This window comes from Dromiciops gliroides, chromosome 2, assembly GCF_019393635.1.
Source record: "Dromiciops gliroides isolate mDroGli1 chromosome 2, mDroGli1.pri, whole genome shotgun sequence".
NCBI classification, from domain to species: Eukaryota; Metazoa; Chordata; class Mammalia; order Microbiotheria; family Microbiotheriidae; genus Dromiciops; species Dromiciops gliroides.
Genome location: NC_057862.1, coordinates 158,700,562 through 158,724,995, shown reverse-complemented (window position 1 = coordinate 158,724,995; position 24,434 = coordinate 158,700,562). Strand labels below are relative to the sequence as shown.

The 24,434-nt window shown below is 37.5% G+C and overlaps 1 protein-coding gene across 2 annotated transcripts in view; it reads right to left on the bottom strand.

The window, feature by feature from the left end:
* The window catches only part of SLTM (SAFB like transcription modulator), a 44,167-nt gene extending 21,237 nt beyond the window's left edge, over positions 1-22,930 (bottom strand). Inside the window, exons 1-7 of one of the 2 annotated variants that reach the window (XM_043983049.1) lie at positions 22,620-22,930; positions 21,067-21,154; positions 10,327-10,391; positions 7,324-7,518; positions 6,806-6,853; positions 2,196-2,223; positions 297-711 (exon numbers count right to left, since the gene is read on the bottom strand). In XM_043983049.1, the coding sequence (XP_043838984.1) occupies positions 297-711; positions 2,196-2,223; positions 6,806-6,853; positions 7,324-7,518; positions 10,327-10,391; positions 21,067-21,154; positions 22,620-22,787 (1,007 nt within the window). In that variant the 5' untranslated portion in view covers positions 22,788-22,930. Of the gene's footprint in view, positions 1-296; positions 766-2,195; positions 2,224-6,805; positions 6,854-7,323; positions 7,519-10,326; positions 10,392-21,066; positions 21,155-22,619 lie in introns of both variants that reach the window. The other variant, XM_043983048.1, reaches the window with a different exon arrangement.
* Positions 22,931-24,434: the final 1,504 nt, after the last annotated feature.

The window sequence follows — 24,434 nt, the reverse complement described above, 5'->3', positions numbered from 1 at the left end:
GTTCATTACCATCATCACAAGGATTTTAAAAATAAAACACAAAAAACTTGTCAATTTGAAAAAAAAAAACACAAATAAATGCTGACAATTCGACAATGCAATCAGTAGGACAAACTGTATATACGAAGATCTTGATTTTTTTTTTAAAAAGTAACTTATGACGTTCAAAAAATTATAGGCAGGATCATAAGATACTAATTACTGTACAAGGTTCTTGATGCTACCCCCTTAATGTAGAGTGATCTTATTGAATGCTGGAACTCAGTATCGTAAAGAACTGACATAGAAAAACAAACCTCTTTGCTTGACCAGAGGCCCCAGTAGACGAGGGCCCTTTCTTCAAAGTATCCTTTTCTTTGTCTCCAGATTCTGCTTTCTTAGAACTTTCTCTGGCTTCCTTCTCGACAGCATCACCCTTCACGCCGTCTTCCTTCTTACCATCTTTATGGCTCTCGTTCATCTCATAATCTTTGCTTTCCTTCTCCAGGCTCTGTGCAATGGCATCCTGCCCATCTTTTGGCTTACTTGCTTCAGAATCTGTAATTTTCACATTTTTACCTGTTTCTAGGAGGTCATCACCATCAAAATCCAGAGTGATGGCATCTTCAGCCTGGATTGTGACCGAAATGTTGTCATCCTCAGCTTCTTTCACAGACGTGTTACCTTCCATCTCTTCATGAGCTGTCTGATCAGCCTCAGCTAGGTTCTCTTCTGAAGGAAGAGGTTTAGATACTTCTTGTGTACCATCACCAGAACCTGCTATATCTAAGAGGATTTAACAGGAATAAATATGGCAAAACAAGAAGTTTAAACAATTTCATATTCATAAGCTAGATTAGGACCTAGAAAATACAAATTATTAGCACTGATGGAAGGTAAGAAAAAACACAAGGGTATTAACACAAACAATCCTTTACCCAGGATCACTCATTCTTCATGAGAAAAAATAAAATTTTCTACATACAAATACCATCAAACAACAATAATGAGAAAATGATTCCATCCAGGAGATAGCAGTTCTTCACATCCGCTTCTAAACTAATGCCATATCGAAGTATTTCCTCCATGAGAATTTTAAACGTACAGATTGACTACTCAATGTTCTAGACATCATAGTTTAAGATTTGTGACGTTCAGGATTATGCAGCATCGTGACTTCTTGAAAAAGTTTACAGTCTACGATAAGGGTCAAAGCTGGTCAAAGTATTTCAGGGTCCTCCTGTCTTTTCAGTCTTCCAATTCAGCTGTTGACTGGTGCAGTCCAGAATCACACACAAAGATGCCGTAGAAGACTCCCAAGATGAACTTCTCCAAATGTTCAGAGTAAAATGGCCATTTTCAGTCTTCCTCCTCGCTTCACAGATATTCAACAATGTTCAGTCAGTCCCACAATTATCATGTTCAACGATTTCTTTCTTGCACTCCCCAAAACAGAAAGACTTCATTCAGGCATATGGTCCCTGGTAAACATTTTCAGTCTGCAGGTTTACGCGATAGCTTCAATGTATTATCAGGCTGCCTTGCTTAAAACACTGTTCCATGTCCTTTCTAGTCCAAAGTATGTAGAATCCTTTGATTTCTATCCAAGAAGTCTTCTATAACCTCTTGATGACCAGATGTGTAGCATCCTGTGGTGGCTGTACTTGTGGTTTCATCTGATGGTTCTTTTAAGCCACTGAAATTCTCTCAGAAGGCTCTGCATGGAAGTTTCTGAAAAGCTACTCTTTAAGCAAAGCACACTGCCATTTCCAAGCAGCAACAAATGAAAATCAAGTTTTGATGGTGATCCACTTTCAGGACTAGTTGAAAAATTCAAATATAGTCATATACTAGGGATCCAGGAGCACGTATGAGTTACTGCAGTACAGGTTATGTGCATCAACTTACCGTCTGCTAGAAATGATTAATTTTTTTTAAAAATAGGATTTAAATTGATTTAATGAAATGCACATTTAGTGATATATCTACCACAGTAACTGATATGTACTATTTAACTAAAAGATATCTTAAATATTTTTTAAATAAATACGTAAAAAATTGGTCAATATATTGTACTTAGTTCACCTAACTAATTACCATAAGACAAACCCATTTTAAAAGTAAGGTTCAACTCAAGAATTCTTTAATCACTTCCTCCTAATTTTCCATTTTCAGAATCGCTGCAACCATTTAACTCTATTTAACTTCAAACATACCTTTTTCCTTTTCTTCTTCTTCACCATCCTGAAATTCAAAAAAATAATCATATGTAAATATTAATAACTTCAATAACAAACTCAGCTATGTCAAATTAGAATTGCTAAGTTTTGTGAAGTATTCTATTTGACCCATGCTCCATTAAAATAAATGCAGCCTGTTCCAAGTATACCTTATTTGGAAGAGAAAGGTACTACACACTCAAGGACATTTCAATAATTCAAATAATGTTCATAATTAACTTCAGGTAAGAGAATAATTCCTTTGAGAATAAATTATGAGTGTTGTGAAGTATTTTCCTCCTACACCTCAACAGTGTAAAGGCTACTTTAAGGTTACAATATTCGCAATTTTATCAAAAAGTTTATCCCAATGGTCTGTCTGTTTTCATGGGCCTAAAAGGATCCTGCAAAAGGTCAAAATCAAAACCAGACAGATACCTTTCACTTGAAGACTTCAAAGGTTATATGTAAAATTATAAAACCATTAAAATCCAAACCCACCCAGGCAGGGAATAGAAAAGCCAAAATTGTTTCTATTTAAAATGTATCGTATTATTTGAAGCCTATCTTACCTCAACCTACTTATGAAAATTCATTTTTGTTCTAAACTTATCCTGAATGGGTGCTATAGGAAAGCAACCAATAAGAAAAAATTCTGCCCTACATAATGTAACTCATGAAATCCATATATGGATACAGATATTAATGAATACAAATATTAATTCAAAGTAAATTTAATTGTGCTAAATCGTTAAAACATGCCAAAATTTCATTAAAGGTCTAAAAATTACATTTAGGTGACTGAATCATATTTGTTATCTCAAAAATAAATTAATTTAAAAGGTCACGAATTACCCAGTTAACAACTGATCAAGAATTACAAATTAATACACAATTGTATTTGCATTAATACGCAAAACTAAAGGAAATGGAGCTGTCTAAGGAAATATGATAGTAGGTTCAAAGCAACAGTCACTGCAATACTCTTTTAACCAATAATATTTTTTAAAACTTCCATTGTGATAAACTGCATGGAAATTAATAATAATTTCATTTTGTTATGCTTTGGTTGTAAAAATATATTTTTAGAAATCATTGTAAGGATCTAGAGATGAATTACTAAATGTGAAAAAAATTGCTAGTGGTGGGGGGAAAGGAAGCTTATCAAGTACATCGTTTCCCAATCCCTTTTCTCATTTTGTGTAATGATATTTTACTTAGCTGGGTGGTTGAGAGCTGGTGGAAAGGAATAAAGAGAACTGCAAGATGATTGTTCTTTGAGAACATAAACCAATTATATAGGACCTAGCGCTCAAATTTTAAAAAATATTGTCAATGTAAGAACACCTAGAAAGAAACCCTCTAGTGTTGTAGTGAAAAGAGTATTGATTTTGGAGGTATTTACAGTCAGGTTTCAAATCCTAGGTGTCCATTACTAACCTCTCTGAGACCTTAGACAAACAAAACTAAAGAAGAGGTTAGACTAGTTGACATTTATGGCTTCTTCTAGTTCTCTATCTAGGATCCTGTGCAAATAAGCCACGTCCTACAACTTGAAGAAATTAAAGTGATTTGCCCAGGATCACAAAGCTACTACATGTAGAAGGTAGAAGCTAAAAATCCCAAGATTTCCTGACTCTGAGCTTGGTTCAGAACAAATCCTCTATTTTAAGTCACAAAGGCCCTAAGTATATGAAAAAAGTTAATTAACAAAGACAATGAAAAACATGCCTGCTTTAATTATATATACATACATCTGAGAAGTACCGGTTTATGGCAATCATACCTTTATTTTAAATGATCCCTTTTAAGTACATCTTAACAATATGAAATTTAATATATGAAGACAGCATAATTATCTTTATATATTTAAATAACACTTGATCCACCCTAAGGAAGCAGGCTAAGCACTTTTATGGTTTTTCCATTGACAATGTACTTATCCACTCTCTCATCTGTCTTCTAGTGACCAATGCATCTGCAAAATGATAAATCAGTCTGAATTATGTGTTCCTCTGTGGCCAACAGAAAACATGAATCCATGGCTCTACCGTTCTCATCCATGACCACCTACTAAGTAACCCAGAGAGCATTAGTTATGCCAAACTCAAGGGGATTCAAAGTTAAAGTGCTTATAAAAATATAAAAAATAAACCATATACACCTTACTCTATCACATTAGAGTTGTTCCTATGTAATTACGAACCTGGGTTTACAATATCTAGTCACAGACTGAAGGTCATACAAAAAGCCTCTGTATATGGCATGCTATCTTTTAACCTGGGTTCTGGAAGCTGTGATGGATACAATTGGTTTATCAGCAAAATAAAGTAAAAAATTATTTTCTGATATTCTATTAAAAAGCATCTCCTAAACACCTACCGAAAAACTGTCCTATATATAGGTAGATTATGCGGAAGGCACTGTACCAGCATAAGAAAAGGCAAGGGAGATCCTCCTCCCTCACAAGAAAATATAAAGTCCTGTTATAGAAAGCATGGAGATCCATGATCTAACACATTAGCCATCCCATTATATATGGAAGACTGGATTTAAAAATATAAAATCTACTAAATATTTAGCACTATTATATCTACTTGCCCCAGAGGAACTTGTATGCTGCCTGAGAAATGAGAACAAATGCTCTTCTACTACCGCATTGTATGTATGCTTCTAGCTATAAGAGCTAGAGCTAATTCCAAGAGAGAAATTAGTGTGAGGAAGACTAGTCCAAGAAAGATTTATGGACAAAGAAGCAAAAATGTACAGCAAAGCTAGCCCTTATTGAGGGGGTAAACTTTCCAAATGATTGACTAATTTATGTCAGGTGTTAATTTTACTAGGAATAATATCCCTTCTAGACAGAGATACTATCATAAAGAAAAAAAATGACTTATTTGTGGAATGGCGAATTTAGCTATAGAATATAGTTTAAGGGGCAGCTAGGTGGCGCAGTGGATAGAGCACCGGCCCTGGAGTCAGGAGTACCTGAATTCAAATCTGGTCTCAGACACTTGACACTTCCTAGCTGTGTGACCCTGGGCAAGTCACTTAACCCCAATTGCCTCACTTAAAAACAAAAAAACAAAAAACATTAGAATATAGTTTAAGGGGGCAGCTAGGTGACACAGTAGATAAAGCACTGGCCCTGGATTGAGGAAGACCTGAGTTCAAATCGGGCCTCAGATACTTGACACTAGCAGTGTGACCCTGGGCAAGTCACTTTACCCTTATTGCCCCCCAAAAAAAACCAAAAAAACAACAACAAACAAAAACAATACAGTTTTTAAGTTTTTCAATGATTAGCTAAAAATACCCAGTTTCTATTTTTTTAAATGGTCTTGAGAGTTATACTGCTCAAAACAGGTTTGGAAATAATCTTCTGGAACTATTTTTTTGAGTCACTTTAGAAGCCATGCAATATGGCTCTTTGAAAACTCAAACCACTTCAAGGTTGAAGGGTTGGCCAATGAAGACATGAAGTCTAAAGGCGAGATGATATATACTCAAAATAACCTTTTAAGAGGGGTTTTACAAAAAAAAAAAAAAAAAAAAGAGAGAGGGGTTTTACAAAGGACTCACCCACTGGGCTTGGATTATCAGATTAGGGACCAATTGGTGAATTACAGTAAATAAAATACCAATTATTTAGCAGAAGACTTTCTGCCCCAAGGAAAGTTCATCCTTAACATAGTGTTTTCACAAGCTCCCCATAACCTTGTGATAGAACTGGAAACTTTCTGTTGACCTAGCTGTCAGAGACAATTCTCCACTGTTAAAAGAAACCACTCTAACCAGAACAAGCTTTTTCAATAAAAAACAGAATCATGACATCTTATAATATCACGTCTCATCCAACCCCCTCATTCACAGATGAGGAAGTACAGGCCCGGACAAGTCAAATAGATAGTAAGAAAGAGAATCTAGATAGGAACTCAGCTCTTTTTACTCCAAATTCAGTGCTCAAGTTTCTAGACATCTGATGGAAATAAAACTTATGTTAAAAAATTTTCTTCCCAGGGCAGCTAGTTGGTACAATGGATAAAGCACCAGCCCTGGATTCAGGAGGACCTGAGTTCAAATTTGGCCTCAGACACTTGACACTTACTAGCTGTGTGACCCTGGGCAAGTCACTTAACCCTCACTGACCCATTAAAAATAAGAAAATAAAACAAAAAACAAAAAAAAGAAAGAAAAAATTTTCTTCCCTAGAGTGTTATAAAATTCCCATAATTAATTTTCTAAAAAGCACAAGCCATATACATAGTATATTTTAAGGATAATTTTCAATATGTAAGAAGCATAGATACTAAACAACAGAGCATCGGTTTCAGAAAGGCTAAAAAAATCATTACCTCCAGAGTCAATTGTTTCAGAGTAGAAACTGCAGTTTCATTTATGCCTCTTGTATAAAATAGTACAAATCTTTTTATGGTTTCAGTCATTCTTAGTCATTTTTGTAGTAACTAAAATATTAATATATATTATAGAAATCCAAATCAACATAAAAGTCTTATGCATAATAGGATTTTGAGGCCAAAATAAGGTCACTTCGATGAGCCTTTATTCCCATAAAATCAAATGAACAAAACAAATGTTAAACTTACTGGGACTGTAAGAAAGGCATCATCTTCACCTTCTTGACCTTCATTTTCCTAAGTTAAAAGAGAATAATAAATTTGGCTGAATAAAATATTTGGGTGATATGAAAACGATTTGAAATCACAACATGCATGTATCATATGCTTTCTATAGAATATCTATGACAGAGTAGGTGCCGAACCAATATTTAATAATAATTCAGGCTCCTTTCACTATATAATTCATATGCTACTACTTAAACATGCCAGGAAATCAGAAAGATTCTCTTTAAGCTCCATTAAGGAGATGGAGAAATAATTATTTTAATAATATCAACAAATTCCAAAGTAGGTTCTAGTTTCAACTACTTTCAAAAACAGGGCTTGGAATGGATGAGATATGATAGTTCAGATTTTAGTTAAACATGAAATGTCTGATTAAATATTTGGGGGCCAACTGACTAGAAAAATAATTATATCTTTGTTATTTGAAAAAGGGCAGGGGAGAGTAGTTTGAATGACAGTTAACAAAGGTGGTAAAATACCTGATTTTCAAGGTCTTTTTCTTTTCCTTGTATTGCTTCTGCCTGTTTTAATTCATGATCTTTTTTATGCTGTTCAGTAGTAGACAAGTCCTTGGAATTATTATTTTCTTCATCATTTTCAGTAAATTCTTCAGAGTCCTTCAGTTCATCATTGCCATCTGGATCACTGGTCTCTTGATTCTCCGATTCACTTTCCTTTTAATATCAATAACAGTTGGTACAACCAAGGCCATTAGCCTGAATACTACTGACTATTTTACTTTAAAAATGGTGGGGGCGGGGCAGCTAGGTGGAGCAGTGGATAAAACACCCGCCCTGGATTCAGGAGTACCTGAGTTCAAATCCGGCCTCAGACACTTGACACTTACTAGCTGTATGACCCTGGGCAAGTCACTTAACCCCCACTGCCCCGCAAAAAAAACAAAAACAAAAAAATGGTGGGGGGTGTGTGATTATTTTCTAACCTGTTCTTTGAGAGTATATGGACCCTGGGGCAGCTAGGTGGCGCAGTGGATAGAGCACTGGCCCTGGATTCAGGAGGACCTGAGTTCAAATCCAGCCTCAGACACTTAACAATTACTAACTGTGTGACCCTGGGCAAGTCACTTAACCCAATTGCCTCACCAAAAAAAAAAAAAAAAAGAGTATATGCACCCAAATAATTTTTATAAAAGTATATCCCCCTCCCCCTAAATTTCTGAATTGACAGTTATTTCAGAAACAAAGTTCAAACATTTAAAATTTTCAAATCAACTACACCTTGTAAAATGACAGGCACTATGATCCCAAAGTAAATGAAGCTATGTGTTTTGAGTGCCAAGTCTCTCATTTTTGTCAAACAAAAATTAAATTGCTTTTAAAGATATTCTGAATGTCCAAAAAATTAATCTACAACTCCCAAGCCACATTTTTAGGTGATGCAGAAAAGATATAATTTCACAGAAAATAAAATTTTACCATTTCCACAAGCCATACTTCAAAATTCAATCTCACAAACCACTTGCAAAGCTCAGCTTTGAGAAAATGTGGTGACTGATTACAGGAGTTTGTTGCATGGCACCATTACATGAATTGATCTTAACCATTTTGGTTTGGGACATGGTTACCTCTTTCAATACATGTTCACAAACAACGTTCCCTCTTCTTATGTTGTGAGTGGATGACATGCTATTGAATAAACTATGAAGACTGAGCATATATGAAACAGTTTAGTGTTGAAAATAAAACAGTTAATCTGACATAATTAGTGATATATATAGCAATATGCTACACAGAACTAAGCATAAATACTAAATGCTATGCAGTTTCTATAAATGACTACAATTAATACTTTGATATGGGCAAGTTAAAGGGAGGAAGTAGAAGAGAATATCAGACAAATCAGGAAGCTTCCCTCAAGATTTCTAGTTCCAAGGAGCTAGAGAAACCCCAATTAAGCCAGGATGGGGTGCCATGTTCAGGAAAGAGAAGTGGAGCAGTGGATGGAGCATCTTTTGGGGGGGGGGGGCACAATCATTCTTAAAGAAGGGAGTCAGTATCTCTAGTACATCTTTATGAATCTGTTTTATGTGTGTGTTTGTAGGAGAGTTTCTGAGCCCGACACAGACAACTTGGGCCACAGGTACCCTTTACTATAGGAATCAAAGGTCCAAAGTCCCATGCACAACCTGGGTTATTGAGCTAGAAGTGTTTTTTATCTTGTCCAAGATGGCTAGGAGAAATTGGGGGTCTGGGAAAAGCAGAATTTTTTCCTTTCCTCCTCCAAATTTTAGACACAATGATGCTTCTTTGATTTAAGAAAAAAATCACCCTGCAAGGGAGGTTCCTCCAGAAGACCTGAAATTACATCAAATTTATTTGGGGAAAGGGAAATCATTCACTCCTTAATTACTTTCCTAGTTGAAATGTATTAACATAGGATACTTCCAGGTAGGGCCAAGTCAGAGGGAGGGACCTGGTTAACTCAAGGGCAAGTAGCCCTTAAAAGAAAATTGGCGGGGCAGCTAGGTGGTACAGTGGATAGAGCACCAGCCCCTGGATTCAGGAGTACCTGAGTTCAAATCAGGCCTAAGACACTTAACACTTACTAGCTGTGTGACCCTGGGCAAGTCACTTAACCCCAACTGCCCTGCAAAAAACAAAACAAAAAACAAACAAAAAAAGAAAATTGGCACCAGGAAGTATGAGAAAGGCTGGAAGCATAAAGGGAAATGAGAGGACAGCAAACTTCACCTTTTAAAATGTCCTGAGAGGGCAGCTAGGTGGCGCAGTGGATAGAGCACTGGCCCTAGATTCAGGAGTACCTGAGTTCAAATGCAACCTCAGACACTTAACACTTACTAGCTGTGTGACCCTGGGCAAGTCACATAACCCCAATTGACCCGTGGGGGGGGAAAAATATCCTGAGGTCTATCAGCTGCACATATGCCCCTCCTGCATACAGGTGCCTCCCAGAATGGGTCCAGAAGGTATATACAGGGGTACTTTCTATGAGCCAAATTAATGGTAAATAGTTTCCTGGCTTATTAGTTTTGAAGTCCATCTTTATTTTGTCCAGGTAAAGCTCACCTTAAAGAAAAGGAGCTCTTTACAGTGGAAATATTCAACTAAGAGACAAAATATGTAATGCCTACTCTATACTTACTACCTAGGTATACTTAATCTCTCCAAGCCTAAATTAATTCATGCTTAAAATGGGGAAAATAATATTTGCTCATTCTAACTCACAGTACTACTATGAGGGTTGAGGAGTATACTGTGAGAGTATTATTGTGAATATCAAAGGAGATACTTTATATAAGATGCTTTGGAAACTACAAAATGTATGACAGTAGCACTGTACCAGCAACTTTGTCTCTAAAGCACAAAGTATCCTACCTATTGTATCTGATTATAAACACAGTAACAAGCCCTTCTTTCCTTGAAATGACACAACTGCCTTAAGCCCTTGGTCCCATTGGCAGAGAGAAATGAATTACTCAAGCTGAGTATCTGGAACTTTACCTTGACAAATGTATCATCTTCCACTGAAGCATCTCCGCTTAGTTCGTCAGTTTCTTGTTTCTTACCTAAGAGAAAAATCAAACTGGGCTAGCTACTAGTGTTTCATCATTTTAAGAGCAGAAAAAAAGGAACAAGATACGTAATTAATGGGTAGTAAATACAGAACAGCATGGGAACATAGAAACATAGAGAGCGAGCTAAGGCAATACAATGACTACAACTTAAATGAAAAGAGCAAAACAATTAAAACTGAATGTAGAAAAACACTGGGAGGGACAGCTAGATGGCGCAGTGGATAGAGCACCGGCCCTGGAGTCAGGAGTACCTGAGTTCAAATTCGGCCTCAGACACTTAATACTTAACTGTGTGACCCTGGGCAAGTCATTTAACCCCAATTGCCTCACTAAAAAAACAAAAACAAAAACAAAACACTGGGAAATACAGGTGACAAATATAAAAACGTATTTTTAAAAATAAGCCATGGTACTTTATCAGCCCTCTAACTTTGTAACTCTAGGCAGGCCACTTATAAAATCTTTCCAGGCCTCAGGTTTCCTATCTGTGAGCTCAGAGCAGATTATCTCCTAGGTTCCTTGCAGTTCTAGCCTGACTTTTTGTTTGTTTGTTTGTTTTTGCAGGGCAATGCGGATTAAGTGACTTGCCCAGTGTCACACAGCTAGTAAGTGTCAAGTGTCTGAGGCTGGATTTGAACTCCTGAATCCAGGGCTGGTGCTTTATCCACTGTGCCACCTAGCTGCCCCATAGCCTAACTTTTTTTTTTTTAGTGAGGCAATTGGGGTTAAGTGACTTGCCCAAGGTCACACAGCTAGCAAGTGTTAAGTGTCTGAGGCCAGATTTGAACTCAGGTACTCCTGACTTCAGGGCCGGTGCTTTATCCACTACGCCACCTAGCCGCCCAATAGCCTAACTTTTTTAAAGAACAGACTAGTACTTTTATTGGCATAGTCAAGTCCCAGCAAACAGATCAGCAACATAAGGTCTTAGAGAGTTGCTGGGGCATTCAGAGGTTAAGCGACTTGCTCACGGTGTCAGAGGCAGTACTCAAATGTCTTTCTGGTTCAGACCTGACTCCTATCCACTATATAAAGATGCCCCCATGGATCACGGATCACTACCAATCCATTAAGAGCACCAGTTCTAAGCATTACAAAGCAGCTACCAAATTTATTCCACAATCCCAAATATATTATGAATGTCCTATAATTTAAGTAAAACTAAACATACCAATTATTTATTTCAACTGATATACTACATAAACCTCTTCATATTCTTTTTTTGGTGAGGCAATTGGGGTTAAGTAACTTGCCCAGGGTCACACTGTTAATAAGTGGTTAAGTGTCTGAGACCAATTTTGAACTCAGGTCCTCCTGAATCCAGGGACAGTGCTTTATCCACTGAACCACCTAGCTGCCCCCAAACCTCTTCATATTCTTGCACACAGCTGTCTTATTGTGAAATTCCATCATATTAAAGAAAAGTGGTGACCAAGCTCAAAACAACAATTCCTTCCTGAAAACCTTCCCTAATCTAAGCAATCACTTGTTTTAGTTCTAGGTTGGCTATTAGTACCATCTAATTCATCATTTCATTATATACTATTTAGCATTCTTGATTTTATATTCCCCAAGTAGATTTTTAAATTCATAAAAGGCAATCAATGATTATCACATATTTGTATTCTTTTAAATAGTTACAACCATGCTGTGCACACAATTAAGTATTTAATTATATATCAACTGACTGTTCAAGCTAATCTAATAAAAGTAGAAATTGATTCACACTGATAAAACTTTCATTCAATTGGACCAAATTGTATGGTCTCATAAAAGTGGAAGTTATATCTCTTTTAGTGGTTGCCAATAACACACAACTGATTCACACTAAGGTTACAGTCAACCGAAACCTCTAGATCATCTTCAAACAGCCCCACTTTCATCTTGTACCTGGTTAAGTTGATGTTTTGAATCAGTTTAAGTTTTGTGTATCCTTATTAAATTTCACCTTATCATTTTTAGCTCGATGCTCAAGACCGTTAAAATCTTTATGGATCGGGGCAGCTAGGTGGTGCAGTGGATAGAGCACTGACCCTGGATTCAGGAGCACCTGAGTTCAAATCCAGCCTCAGACACTTGACACTCACTAGCTGTGTGACCCTGGGCAAGTCACTTAACCCTCATTGCCCTAAAAAAGAGGGGGGAAAAAGAGTACAAACATGAATAGGATGGTGTATAACCCTGGGCTGCAAGAGTAGAAATTATGAAGGAGCTAGGAATTCAAGGGTATAAGACCAGTTTAATTGCAAAACAGTTGATCAAGACTGAAGGGAAGGAAGTGAATTAAGAACATGGGAGAATGATTTGCAAAATATTGAGGGAGCAGTCTATTACAATGCCACTGAATAGCTTCAAATAAAATATTTAAAGATTAAAGAAAACTCAGGAAGATATATTCTATATAAAGACTTTTCTATTTCAGGGACTACTTTGTAATTTCCTTTTTAGGTTTTAACAATTTGAAATATTCTTAACATAGTATGGCCTTTGGGGGCAGCTAGATGGCACAGTAGATAAAGCACCAGCCCTGGATTCAGGAGGACCTGAGTTCAAATCCGGCCTCAGACACTTCACTTAATAGCTATGTGACCCTGGGCAAGTCACTTAACCCTCATTGCCAAAGGAAGGAAGGAAGGAAGGAAGGAAGGAAGGAAGGAAGGAAGGAAGGAAGGAAGGAAGGAAGGAAGGAAGGAAGGAAGGAAGGAAGGAAGGAAGGAAGGAAGGAAGGAAGGAAGGAAGGAAGGAAGGAAGAAAAGAAAGAAAGAAAGAAGTATGGCCTTTGTTTTAGTTTCTCTGATTCTTGTCTTTGAGGCTTACTATCTATGTGACCTTGTACAAGTCACTTAACCATCCTGGGCTTCAGTTTGCCATTTGCAAAAATAAAGGCAGCTAGGGGCAGCTAGGTGGCGCAGCGGATAGAGCACTGGCCCTGGAGTCAGGAGTACCTGAGTTCAAATCCGACCTCAGATACTTAACACTTACTAGCTATGTGACTCTGGGCAAGTCACTTAACCCCAAATTGCCTCAATTAAAAATAAATAAATAAATGAATAAACAAACAAATAAATAAATAGATGGATAAATAAAGGCAGCTAGATTAGATTAAGACTCTGAGGTCTTTTCAAACTCCAAATTTATGAGCCTATGAATTACAACTTTGTGAAGATAAATGGTAGATGGGAAAGAAGAAAAAGAAGTCCTAGCAAAAGGATCATCTTCTAGGAGATCAAAAGGGAGGAATGGATGAAGATAGAGACGGTTAGGAATGAAAGGGAAAATACTCTCAAGAGAGCCAGAATCTTCACCAAGTCGTACAGCAGCACCAAAGATTAGCGTGAACAGTGAGAGAAGACTGCATTCAAATCTCAATTCTATGCAGGTGGTAGCAGAGGAAGAATAAGCAAGGGTTCAAGTACAGCACATCTCAAATAGAGGGAAAAGTCACACAGAATTATAAGGTATAAAGTCTGATCTATGAATCAAGTACTTCATGAATCAGGAAGGGGTAGGTAGGAACAAGGGCACACAGGGGTTTATTTTCCTCTTGAGTTGTAGAAAAATCTAAATTCTATCCTGTATACATCATGGTCTGTTCTCTAATTCCAGTGTTATACAACTTATGACAGATAAATGAAGAAGGTATATATACACATGGATGGGAAGGGATTCTGGACTTGGGAGAATAGCTCTCCAGAACACATGGAAGATTTGGGAATGAGATGGAAGAACTGATTATGTGAATTCAAGGTAAAACTCAGTGCTATGTTCTTTTTCATTCAAATTACTGGGCATATATTAAGGGCTTACTTAGTCCATAAGATACATTACATTGCTAATGAAACTGTAATTGGAATAATCTTTTAGGGCAGTAATCTGCAAAGTTCACAAAAAATTTGTCACAAAATTCTTGTAAAAACCTTGCTGAGACTTTAAGGAAGCTAGGAGAAGGAGGTAAAGAGGGGGAAGAAAAACAACAGCCTGTGAAAATGCCCAGAATCAGAGGATTGTATATTTGATCTTGAAGGCAAAAGGAAACTACCAGGGGCAGCTAGGTGGCACAGTGGATAGAGTACCAGCCCTGGAGTCAGGAGGACCTGAGTTCAAATTCAGCCTCAGACACTTAACACTTACTAGCTGTATGACCCTGGGCAAGTCACTTAACCCCAATTGCCTCACCAAAAAAAAAAAAAAGGAAACTACCAGAGTTTACTGAATTGGGTGTATCTATGTGTGCGCTTACGCATATTTGAGTATTAGGAAGATCAATAATGAGGTGTGAATGGAAGATGAACTAGAGTAGAGACAGAAGCAAGCAGGGAAACTAACCAGAAGGCTATTATAGCAATAGCAGAGGTGTGGAAAAGTGACTGGATTTTCAAAGGATAACATCTAGCAGATTCTACATCACGCTGAAAAGGATTCATATATAAGGAAGGCAGCATACATGTACTCATACTCCCTACCTCCTTCCCTTCCCCCCTACCTCTGTCTCTCTGATAAACTAGAGATAATTAACAGATGTAAGGTTCTAGCATTAAGCAGGAATCAGATTGACACAGTCCAGCAAGGACTGTCCGCCAAGGACCAGCTTAGTCAGCTTTAACTAAATACAGAAAAGCTTACCACAAGTAGGCTGCCAACTATGATTCTTTGGCTATGGTGACCCATGAAAATAGTAAATAAATACTCAAAAACACACTCAGGTCTTCATAGCCTTCATCAGTTTCAATATAGCCAGTAATAAAACAAGAAAAAGAGAGGCAGATGGTGCTAATAAGCACAAAACAGTTTTCAGATTATGTATATACCTCAAAATAACTGTTGGTACTTGAACTTTAAGTTACTTGCTCACAACTAAGGAGGTGATATATTCCTAGAGAAAACTGATCACATTCATGTGGATATTCTTGCAAAAGCTGAAATTAACAAAAAAAAGTTTGATGGATTTAGTTTTATAGCATACCCAACAATCATCATTTTATGTTACACATGGTCTTTTTTCACCTTGCAGAAACTATTATGAGCATACACTAGGGGATCATAAAGAAGAAAGCTACAGGTAAAATGATCTAATTGTGGAAATCAATTTGAAATTATGTGAAGTCACTAAACTCTTCTTATCCTTAGATCCAGCAATGTTACTACTAAGCATGTACTCTTCAATAAAGTCAATGACAAAAATATGCTATAAGTAACAAAATAATCATGGCAGCATTGTTTGATGCAGTCAAAAAAGGAGTAAACAGAATGAGTGCTCATTAATTGGGGAACAGGTGAACAAATTGTGGTATATGAATATAACAGAATACAACAAGCAATTCAGAAACAGATGGTAAGATCTGTATGTAGTGGTTTGGATCAAAGAAAACAGAACCAAGAGAATGGAAAGGATCACATTAATACAAATAAAACAACACTAAAAGGTAGCTAAACTCAAACAAATGGCAATGAATAATTTCCATTCCAGAAAACTGATAAAACACCTCAAAGGCAGGGGATTAAAGATATAGAATGAAACATACACCATGGTGTAAACAAAAGGCAACTGGAGGGGGCAGCTAGGTGGCGCAGTGGACAAAGTGCGGGCCCTGGATTCAGGAGGACCTGAGTTCAAATTCAGCCTCAGACTTACTTGACACTTACTAGCTTTGTGATCCTGGGCAAGTCACTTAACCCTCATTGCCCTGCCCCCCCCTTCCGCCAAAAGGCAACTAGAAAACTTAAAAACAAAATCATGGTTTCTTCTCCAATATCTATAACAGAGGGTCAGGAATGAGAAAAATTCTACCAAATATCTTCTGAGATCCTTCAAATCAAATACACAATATACCTGAATAACCTGTGATATAAATTCAAAGTTTGATGGCACCAGATAAAGTGCCAAGAAAGATTGTAACTTAATAGTGAAACGTGTTTTTCCCTTTTAAAAAAGGGTACTCTTTTATCCCTGCATTTTTGTAGCTACTTTCGTTTCTCCTACTTGTTTGGACACTCTGTCTCCTTTGCTGAATTATCATCCATGTCATGCCCCAAACCTAAGTACAACCTGAGGCTCTGATCTAGTTCAAAGCTTCTGTAAACTGTGAGTCGAGAATCCATATGGTGTCAAATAACTGAATATGAAGGTCGTGAAAAATTTGGCAGCAAATTTTTGATTTGTATTACCTATTTTATATACCAATATAGTCTGGGTCGTATAAAAATTTCTCAGGTGAAAAGTAGCTATTGGAAAAAGTCTAAGAAGCCCTGATATAGTACTTCTTTTCTCAATTTAGATCCTATGGGTTGTTATCCCTATGCTGATAGCTACCATAACCCACCTAGCTAATTCAAACTCCATTCCTGTACCAACTGCCTATCAGACATCTCCAATTCTATATTTGATGGACACCTCAAACAACACATTCAGAACAAAATTTATATCTTTTCTCCTAAAAACCCACATTTTACATTTTTGTCACGCATCTCACCCATGCCCAGTCACCCAGGTTAATAACCTTGAAGTAAATGCTGACTCTTCTCTCTCACTACAATGTTCTCTGCCACCAAAGTAATTCATTATTCTCCTGGTGAGGCCCTGTGGCCAAGCCATGGAACAAGAGTCTCATAAGAATCAAGACTGGGTAATCGAAAGGAAAATGGGTATATAGCATATTATCAATTTGTCTTATGCCCAGGAAGTAGCATAAAAGGCCATTCAAGACTATAACCAATGGGCAGACTTTCAGTCAAATCATTCAAACTCATTGGGAAGTAAGGAGTGGGTCAGAAGGGGGGAAGTTTAGAACCCTAGGGAACAATGTGGCAAGAGACAAAGGGAAGACTTATTCAGTACAAATATGTAAGAATTAGCTCATATATTTTAGTCAAATAGATCAAGTATAACATTAAGACTCGAGGTACTATGGTGATAGCTCAAGACTGCAGATACTTCCATTAGCACCCCCCCCCCCAACCCAGAACCAACAACTTGATTCTTAATACCTTTCTTTTTTCAATTTGTAACCAGGCAAACAGGTAGGACAAATTCTTAGATCAATTTTTTTCAAGCACAAACCTTCCTAGAGCTTCATGAAGCTAATGTGGAATCAGATATAAGAACTTTGTATATATTTACTATGTCATAGTAAATATAATTGTGAATGGTTACTGTTGCACTAATAAATTGACCAAACGTAGAAAATCTTATTCTAGAGCCATATAATTTATTTTTAATTAAAAGTGGTGTTTGTGGTCATTCCCATTGAAAATGGAATGGCAAGTCATTGGTCAAGAATGACCCCCCCCCAAACACAATGTAAGTTCTCTGCAAAAAAAAAAAAAAGTAATTGGTTTTGAGTTATAGAACTTTTTCCAAGAACACAATCATAGATGAGAAGTGTTAAATTATTATAAGTAGGGCACAGCTAGGTGGTGCAGTGGATAAAGCACCGGCCCTGGATTCAGGAGGACCTGAGTTCAAATCTGGCCTCAGACACTTGACACTTACTAGCTGTGTGATCCTAGGCAAGTCACTTAACCCTCATTGCATCAACACACACCCCCAAATTATTATAAGTAGGTAGAAATGATTCTGAATGTTATTTAACTAAATTAATTTGTGGTCCACAAAAGCAGGGACTATCCTATGCTTTTCTATTTGTACTCCTGGTGCTTAGCACAATGCTTTACATAGTAATCTCTTAATAAATGCTCCTTAATTCATTAAATATTTTCTAAAACGTGGCAGTTGTTTTCTTTATGTCTGGAGTTAAACAGCAATTTTAAGAAGGCAAAAGAATAGGCAAGCTATTATGTGTGCCCCCAAAAACTTGTAAATAGTGAAGAGAAATAAGGTATAAAAGTTTCTTAGCTAATTGACTACATGTAAATATACTATTAAAATGCTGATTAAAAATAAAATTTTATCTCTATAATGAAAGGGGAAAGGTTAAACTGGATTCAAAAGGGAAACTAAGTGCACATATTATTGCATAAAACCCAACTCTCTGCATATATTATTGCATTTCTTTTAAAATTTAATTTTTATAAGGTCTTTCCTTCAATTAGTGTAATTACATGACTTGCCACAATACTTTAAAATAAAGAAAATTAAGGTACATCATTTATCTGGCATCAAGAGGAAAATAACTTTTCCAAATAAGTGAGTTTCCCAGGTAACAGAAGATGATGCAGTTCTTTTAATTACCAATTTCTTATAAATCTAAATGAAAATAGATTACACATTTCCTGACTTTGACAAAAACCTAATTGAGGTTTTGTTGGGTTTTTTGTTTTTTTAAGAAAAACTATACATGCTTATTAATTCAGTTGCTCTCAGGGACTAACTATTAAACTATGTAACAGATTTCCTCTACACTAAATGGTTTATCATGATTTAAGTTGCCATCTTTCCGGAGTTTCTGTTTTTTTCCCTGACACTTTCTACTGATTTCAAAAAACAAGCTTTCCTCTAGTAACTCCCACTTCACTGCTTTTCACTTGCTAGGGGTTGGAAGGAAATAAAGATTACCCAATTAATAAAACCATCTAAATCTTGGTTTTCAAAGTCAGCATGTGGCCTGTAGGGATCTTTTTCTAGACATGCCACTGGTATAGTGAATGGAGAAGGGAAACCAGAATTCAAATCCTGTTTCAGACATTTACTAGCTATGTGACCCAGGTCAAGTCACTTTTTAATCCTTATGCATCTGCTTTTTAATCTATTAAATTGGCATAGTAACAAAACCTATCTCACAGAATTTTAATTATCATATGAGATAATGGGAAGCACTCGTGTAAATAAAAATTCTATTATTACTTTGCAGATCTGTGTTTTCTTATTCATGTTCCAAAATGAAAGTCATCAAATAAGTGACCTCTGGCTAAGTGAAATGTTTTTATATATTATGTTAAAGGGCAGATACTATAAAATTCATAATAACACAAGAGTTCTTAACCTTTTTTGTCATGGACACTTTCTTATAATGTTTTAAATGAATAAGACAAAATACATATGATAATGTAAATCTATTAGACTGAAATACTGTTAGCAGAGCATTCTGTTTTTAAATTCATGGACCCAGTTAAAGAATCTCTAAGCCAGGCAAAGTGGAACTACTCCAGTGGTAAGTTCCCAATAGTATAAGGCAACTAAGCTGCCTAAGGATAGTAGCTGAACTAGCCCAGGTCAGAAAACACTAAGTCAAAGCTCCCCAGATGAGCAACAGCAGGATCAGGCCTAAATGGTAGCTACACTTCCAGAGATAGGGACACCTAGTTCTAAGAGGTGGAGAGAAAAGGAAAGAGAGAGTAAGGGGTGAGGGGGGGGCTGAGGGTAGGGGACTGAAAGGGAAAGAGGGGGAAAAACCCCCATCAACTATCAGATAACATGAGACTTGACAAGAAGTACTTTACATGGGAATTAACTGACAGGTCCCAAAGTTTAAATAATGTTCAAATAATTCTTAATTTCAGTGTCCTTAAGTTAGGTACTGATTTTCACTTGATTTCTTCCTTCTTGTGAGAACTTGAAAAACCAAACTAAAAATTAGAATGTTTTACTTAATAATCACAAAAATAGTATTTAAACTATTTGAAATTCCAATATTCCTATTTATCAATTATCACTTACAGGATTTTCAAAATAGCACTAGAAGGAACTAATTAGTGTTAAAAGAATTGGGGAGGGGGGGCAGCTAGATGTCGAAGTGGATAGAGCACCGGCCCTGGAGTCAGGAGTACCTGAGTTCAAATCAGGCCTCAGACACTTAACACTTATTAGCTGTGTGACCCTGGGCAAGTCACTTAACCTCAATTGCCTCACTTAAAAAAAAAAAAGAATTGGGGAGCAGCTAGGTGACACAGAGGATAAAGCACTGGCCCTGGATTCAGGAGGACCTGAGTTCAAATCTGGCCTCAGACACCTGACACTAGCTATGTGACCCTGGGCAAGTCACTTAACCCTCATTGCCTTGCAAAAATAGAAAGAAGAATTGACATAAGTTCTGAAATAAACCTTATTAAGCACTCACTGACACATAGTCTAGTGATAAATTTTAGGAACTTGGGCTTAAAGAGTTTAACATGAGAAACAGCTAAAGAAAAATAAGAATTCTATTAAGTCTCACATTACTGAAATGTCTTGAATAAAATTCCAAAAAAATCAAGTTTTGATTATAAAGGAAAAGAAAAAAAAATGGAGGGAAGAAGCTCAAACAGTTCCAAATTATTAATTACAACAAATATACACTAATTTGAATTCTGCTGCTATGGAATATTATAGCTAAATTGGTACTAGCTTATCTAGTGAAAAAGAATTTGCCAAGAAAAATTTAAATTAAAAAAATTAATTTGCAAAAAAGCAAATTTGTTAATTTCCTGTCCTCTCCCCTTTTTTTCTACTCCTACCCATTTTCTTACATTAGGAAGGCATAAATATCAAGGGGCTTGATTAGTAACATAATAACAAAGGTAAAGTTTTAGGTCAAGGTTGTGTCAAATCAATCTTACATGCAGAATGAAAGTCACCCCCACTCTGGCAATCATTACTATGAAATCTTCCTAGATCTGAGAAGGCAGAATGCCAATGGCAAATAGCAAAGAATAGCACTATATAAACAGGGCAAATAGCACAAGAGCATAGAGTTATGTAACACACACACACATTTTCAAAGCTTTTAACAACCTTTGCTTTTGGCTGCTGCTTTCTTGCTGGAAGTATCACCTGAAGACAGGTCAATATTATCAGGATCACCTCCTTCCTCTTCAATTGCCTATGTTAGAAACATCGGTTAATAAACAAATTCTATTTAAACTGATGTTTTAATAATAAAATAAAATTTCAAATTTAGCTAACCGCCTTTTAGTAATAAAAGATGAACAAGTCAAGTCTCTTGAAAATACAAGATATTAAAATAGGCAGCCCTGTCACAAGTCTACTTTAAGAAATTAAGGTACTTATTAAAAGAGTAAATGAAGCATGCTTACAGAAAAAAAATCACACGATTAGCAAAATCAGATTGTAACATTAATGTTAAGAGTCACAATAAAGGGGGGGGACAATTAAAAATAAACTGGACCCATGGTGGGGAGGGGGGGGAGACAACAGAAAATTAACATAACTAATTACTAAGTTCTACTTAAGTATTGTATATCATGAGCCATTTAAATTTAATAACGTCTTCTCTTTATTCTTATGATGCAATTTTTCCCTCCCCCACAATCCTGAGATACCCAGAAATAAAGGAGAGGTTCAACCGTTGAAAGCCCAACCGTTACTATGGGACGTGAGAATTAAAAATGTAGTCATCTATATACACAGACTTACGTAGCTTTCTATGTAAATAAGTATATATACATATATATATATAGACTTTTCTACATACATTTATGTAGCGCTATATACCTAAGTCTGTGTGTATCTCCATACATTAAGTTTATATATCTGGATCTCTATTTTATGTATGTGTATTTACGTAGATTTCTCTCGACATAAATCTGTATCTAGATCTCATTAAACTTAACTGTACGTATTCAGATCTCTAAATGTAAATATATCCATGTAATATAAAAAGTATTATCTACATTGTTTGCACATATTTAACATATACTAAACATATAATGTATGTTTCAGAATGTGTACCTATACAACATATTCTATTATTACGTAGAAAACGCAGACCTCTACATACATAGATTATCTATATTCCACATATAAAGATAGAGTTCAGCTATCTGCCCTAACTATCTATTTCATTAAGGTAAAGAGAGAGATATTTAAGCCAAACATGATAACTTTACTGAAAGCCCAAAAAGTGCCCGTCCCCTTTCCGACCAGGAGCTCGCCATGCGCCCGCCTCTTGCACAAGCCCCTTCGAGGCCCCGAACAAACTGGCCGGCCGCCCCGGCGCAGAGGCTTCGAGGCCCGCGGCCGCAGAGCCTAGTACCAGCCCGCGAGCATCATGGCCGGGCCCGTGAACCCGAGGCGGGATAGGGGGGAGGGGAGCGGGCAGCGCGGCGGCCCCAGGTGGGGGGTGGGGGTGGGCGTGGGGATAGGGATTGGTGGGGAGGCGCAGCAACCCCAACCGTGGCCCCCTCCCCACCAACAGATCCCTCCGGGCTCCGGGAGCTCCAGGCAAGCCCAACGGCAGCGTCCTAAAAGGGGAGAGGGCGGATGGCGCGGCCTAGGACCGCACAGGACGCCGCCCCCTCCCATTCGCGTCCCCAGCGGGGCCTCACCTGCTTGAGCCGGGAAACGAGCACGTTTTTCACCCCGTTAATGTCCAGGTTCCGCCGTTTCAACTCCGATTTGAGATCGATCACCCGCAGATCGCTGATCTTCTTACTCTCCGACTGCCCCGAGGCTGCAGAGCTGGCAGAGGAGGAACCAGAGGCAGTGGCGGCCATTTTAGAGAGGGAGAACGCAGCGGAGGCAGCTCCTGAGCTGCAGGGCGAGGGCGGCGGCGGCGGCAGCTTCACCAACTTCGAGCCGGCCCGAGAACCCAGCCAGTCGCTCACTGCTGCGCACAATGAACCACAGGCCCCGCCCCTCGTCCCACCCCGCCGCAACCAGCCGGGGCCAGCACCCGGATGGAAAGGGACGCCTGCGCACTGGAGGCCAATTCCTGAGGCCCTCGTAAGGAGGAACCTGCGCACTGAGACCTCTGTGGTTGGGAGCCCAACCCCCTCCCGCCCGGCTACCAGAAGAGTGCTGCCCTCTTACGCCCTTACGCGAAGTGTGAGGTCAGACAAGTTTTAACTGCAGTAACGTTCATTGAGCCACCGTTCCATTGGTTGTGTGGTTTTCTTTTCCTTTGCCTTTTGTTTTTGTTTTTGAAACATGGAAGGCATTGAGTGCCAACAAAATGCTAAACACCATAAACATAAGTAAATACTTGGCTCTTAATAAATGCTTGATGAATGAGTTGGCTGTGACCTGATCCCAGTTCTCATCCTTAAACAATATGCTTTGGTGGCCTTTTCTAGGTCTTCCTCTATGTACTTGTGGGACAGATTGAAATTTTAGTGAGGAGACACTGATTTCTTTGCCAACCCAACTGAGTGTATATACGTGTTGACCCAATCCCAAAATGTTGCTCTGCAGAATCAAGAAATATGCTTTCTAAAAGTCAAACATTAGGACCTTTTGCTGCCTCCAAGGCAATGATCATTGTTTTTACATCAAGGAAATTAAGACTCCTAGAACAGTGATAATCTCCTTGTTGAAGGACCACCTTAACAGGTAAGTATCCTTGGATTATTCCTATTAATCACAATTATCATGTATATGGAATTAAAGCTGTGTCACATCTCTTTTTTTAAATAATATTTTCCAATTACGTGTAAAAATAATTTTTAAAATTCATTTTTTTTAAAGTTTTGAGTTCCCAAATTCTGTCCCTCTTTCCCCTCTCCCATTTTCCCTCACTGAGATGGTAAGCAATCTGATATAGTTATACATGTGGAATCATGTATAAAACATTTCCATATTAGTCATTTTGTGCAAGAAAACTCAAGAAAGAAGGAAGGAGGGAGGGAAGGAATGAAGGAAGGGAAAAAATAGTATGCTTCAGTCTATATTCAGATGCCATCATTTCTTTCTCTTGAGGTGGATAGCATTTTTCATCATGAGTCCTTTGGGATTGTCTGGATCGTTGTATTGCTGAGAATAAGTCATTCACAGTTCTTTATTGTAAATATTGCTGTTACTCTGAACAATGTTCTCCTAGTTCTGTTCATTCCACTTTGCATCACTTCATATAAGTTTTTCCAAATTTTTCTGAAATCACCCTGTTTGTCATTTCTTATTGCATGATAGATAATATTCCATTACAATCATATACACAACTTGTTCAGCCATTCCCCAACTGACAAGTATCCCCTCAATTTCCAATTCTTAGCCACCACAAAAAGAACTGCTGTAATTATTTTTGTACAAATAGATCCTAGCCCCCACCCCTTTTTAAAAAAATCTCTTTGGAATACAAACCTAGCTGTGGTATTACTGGATTAAAGGGTATGCACAGTTTTATAGCCCTTTGGGCATAGTTCCAA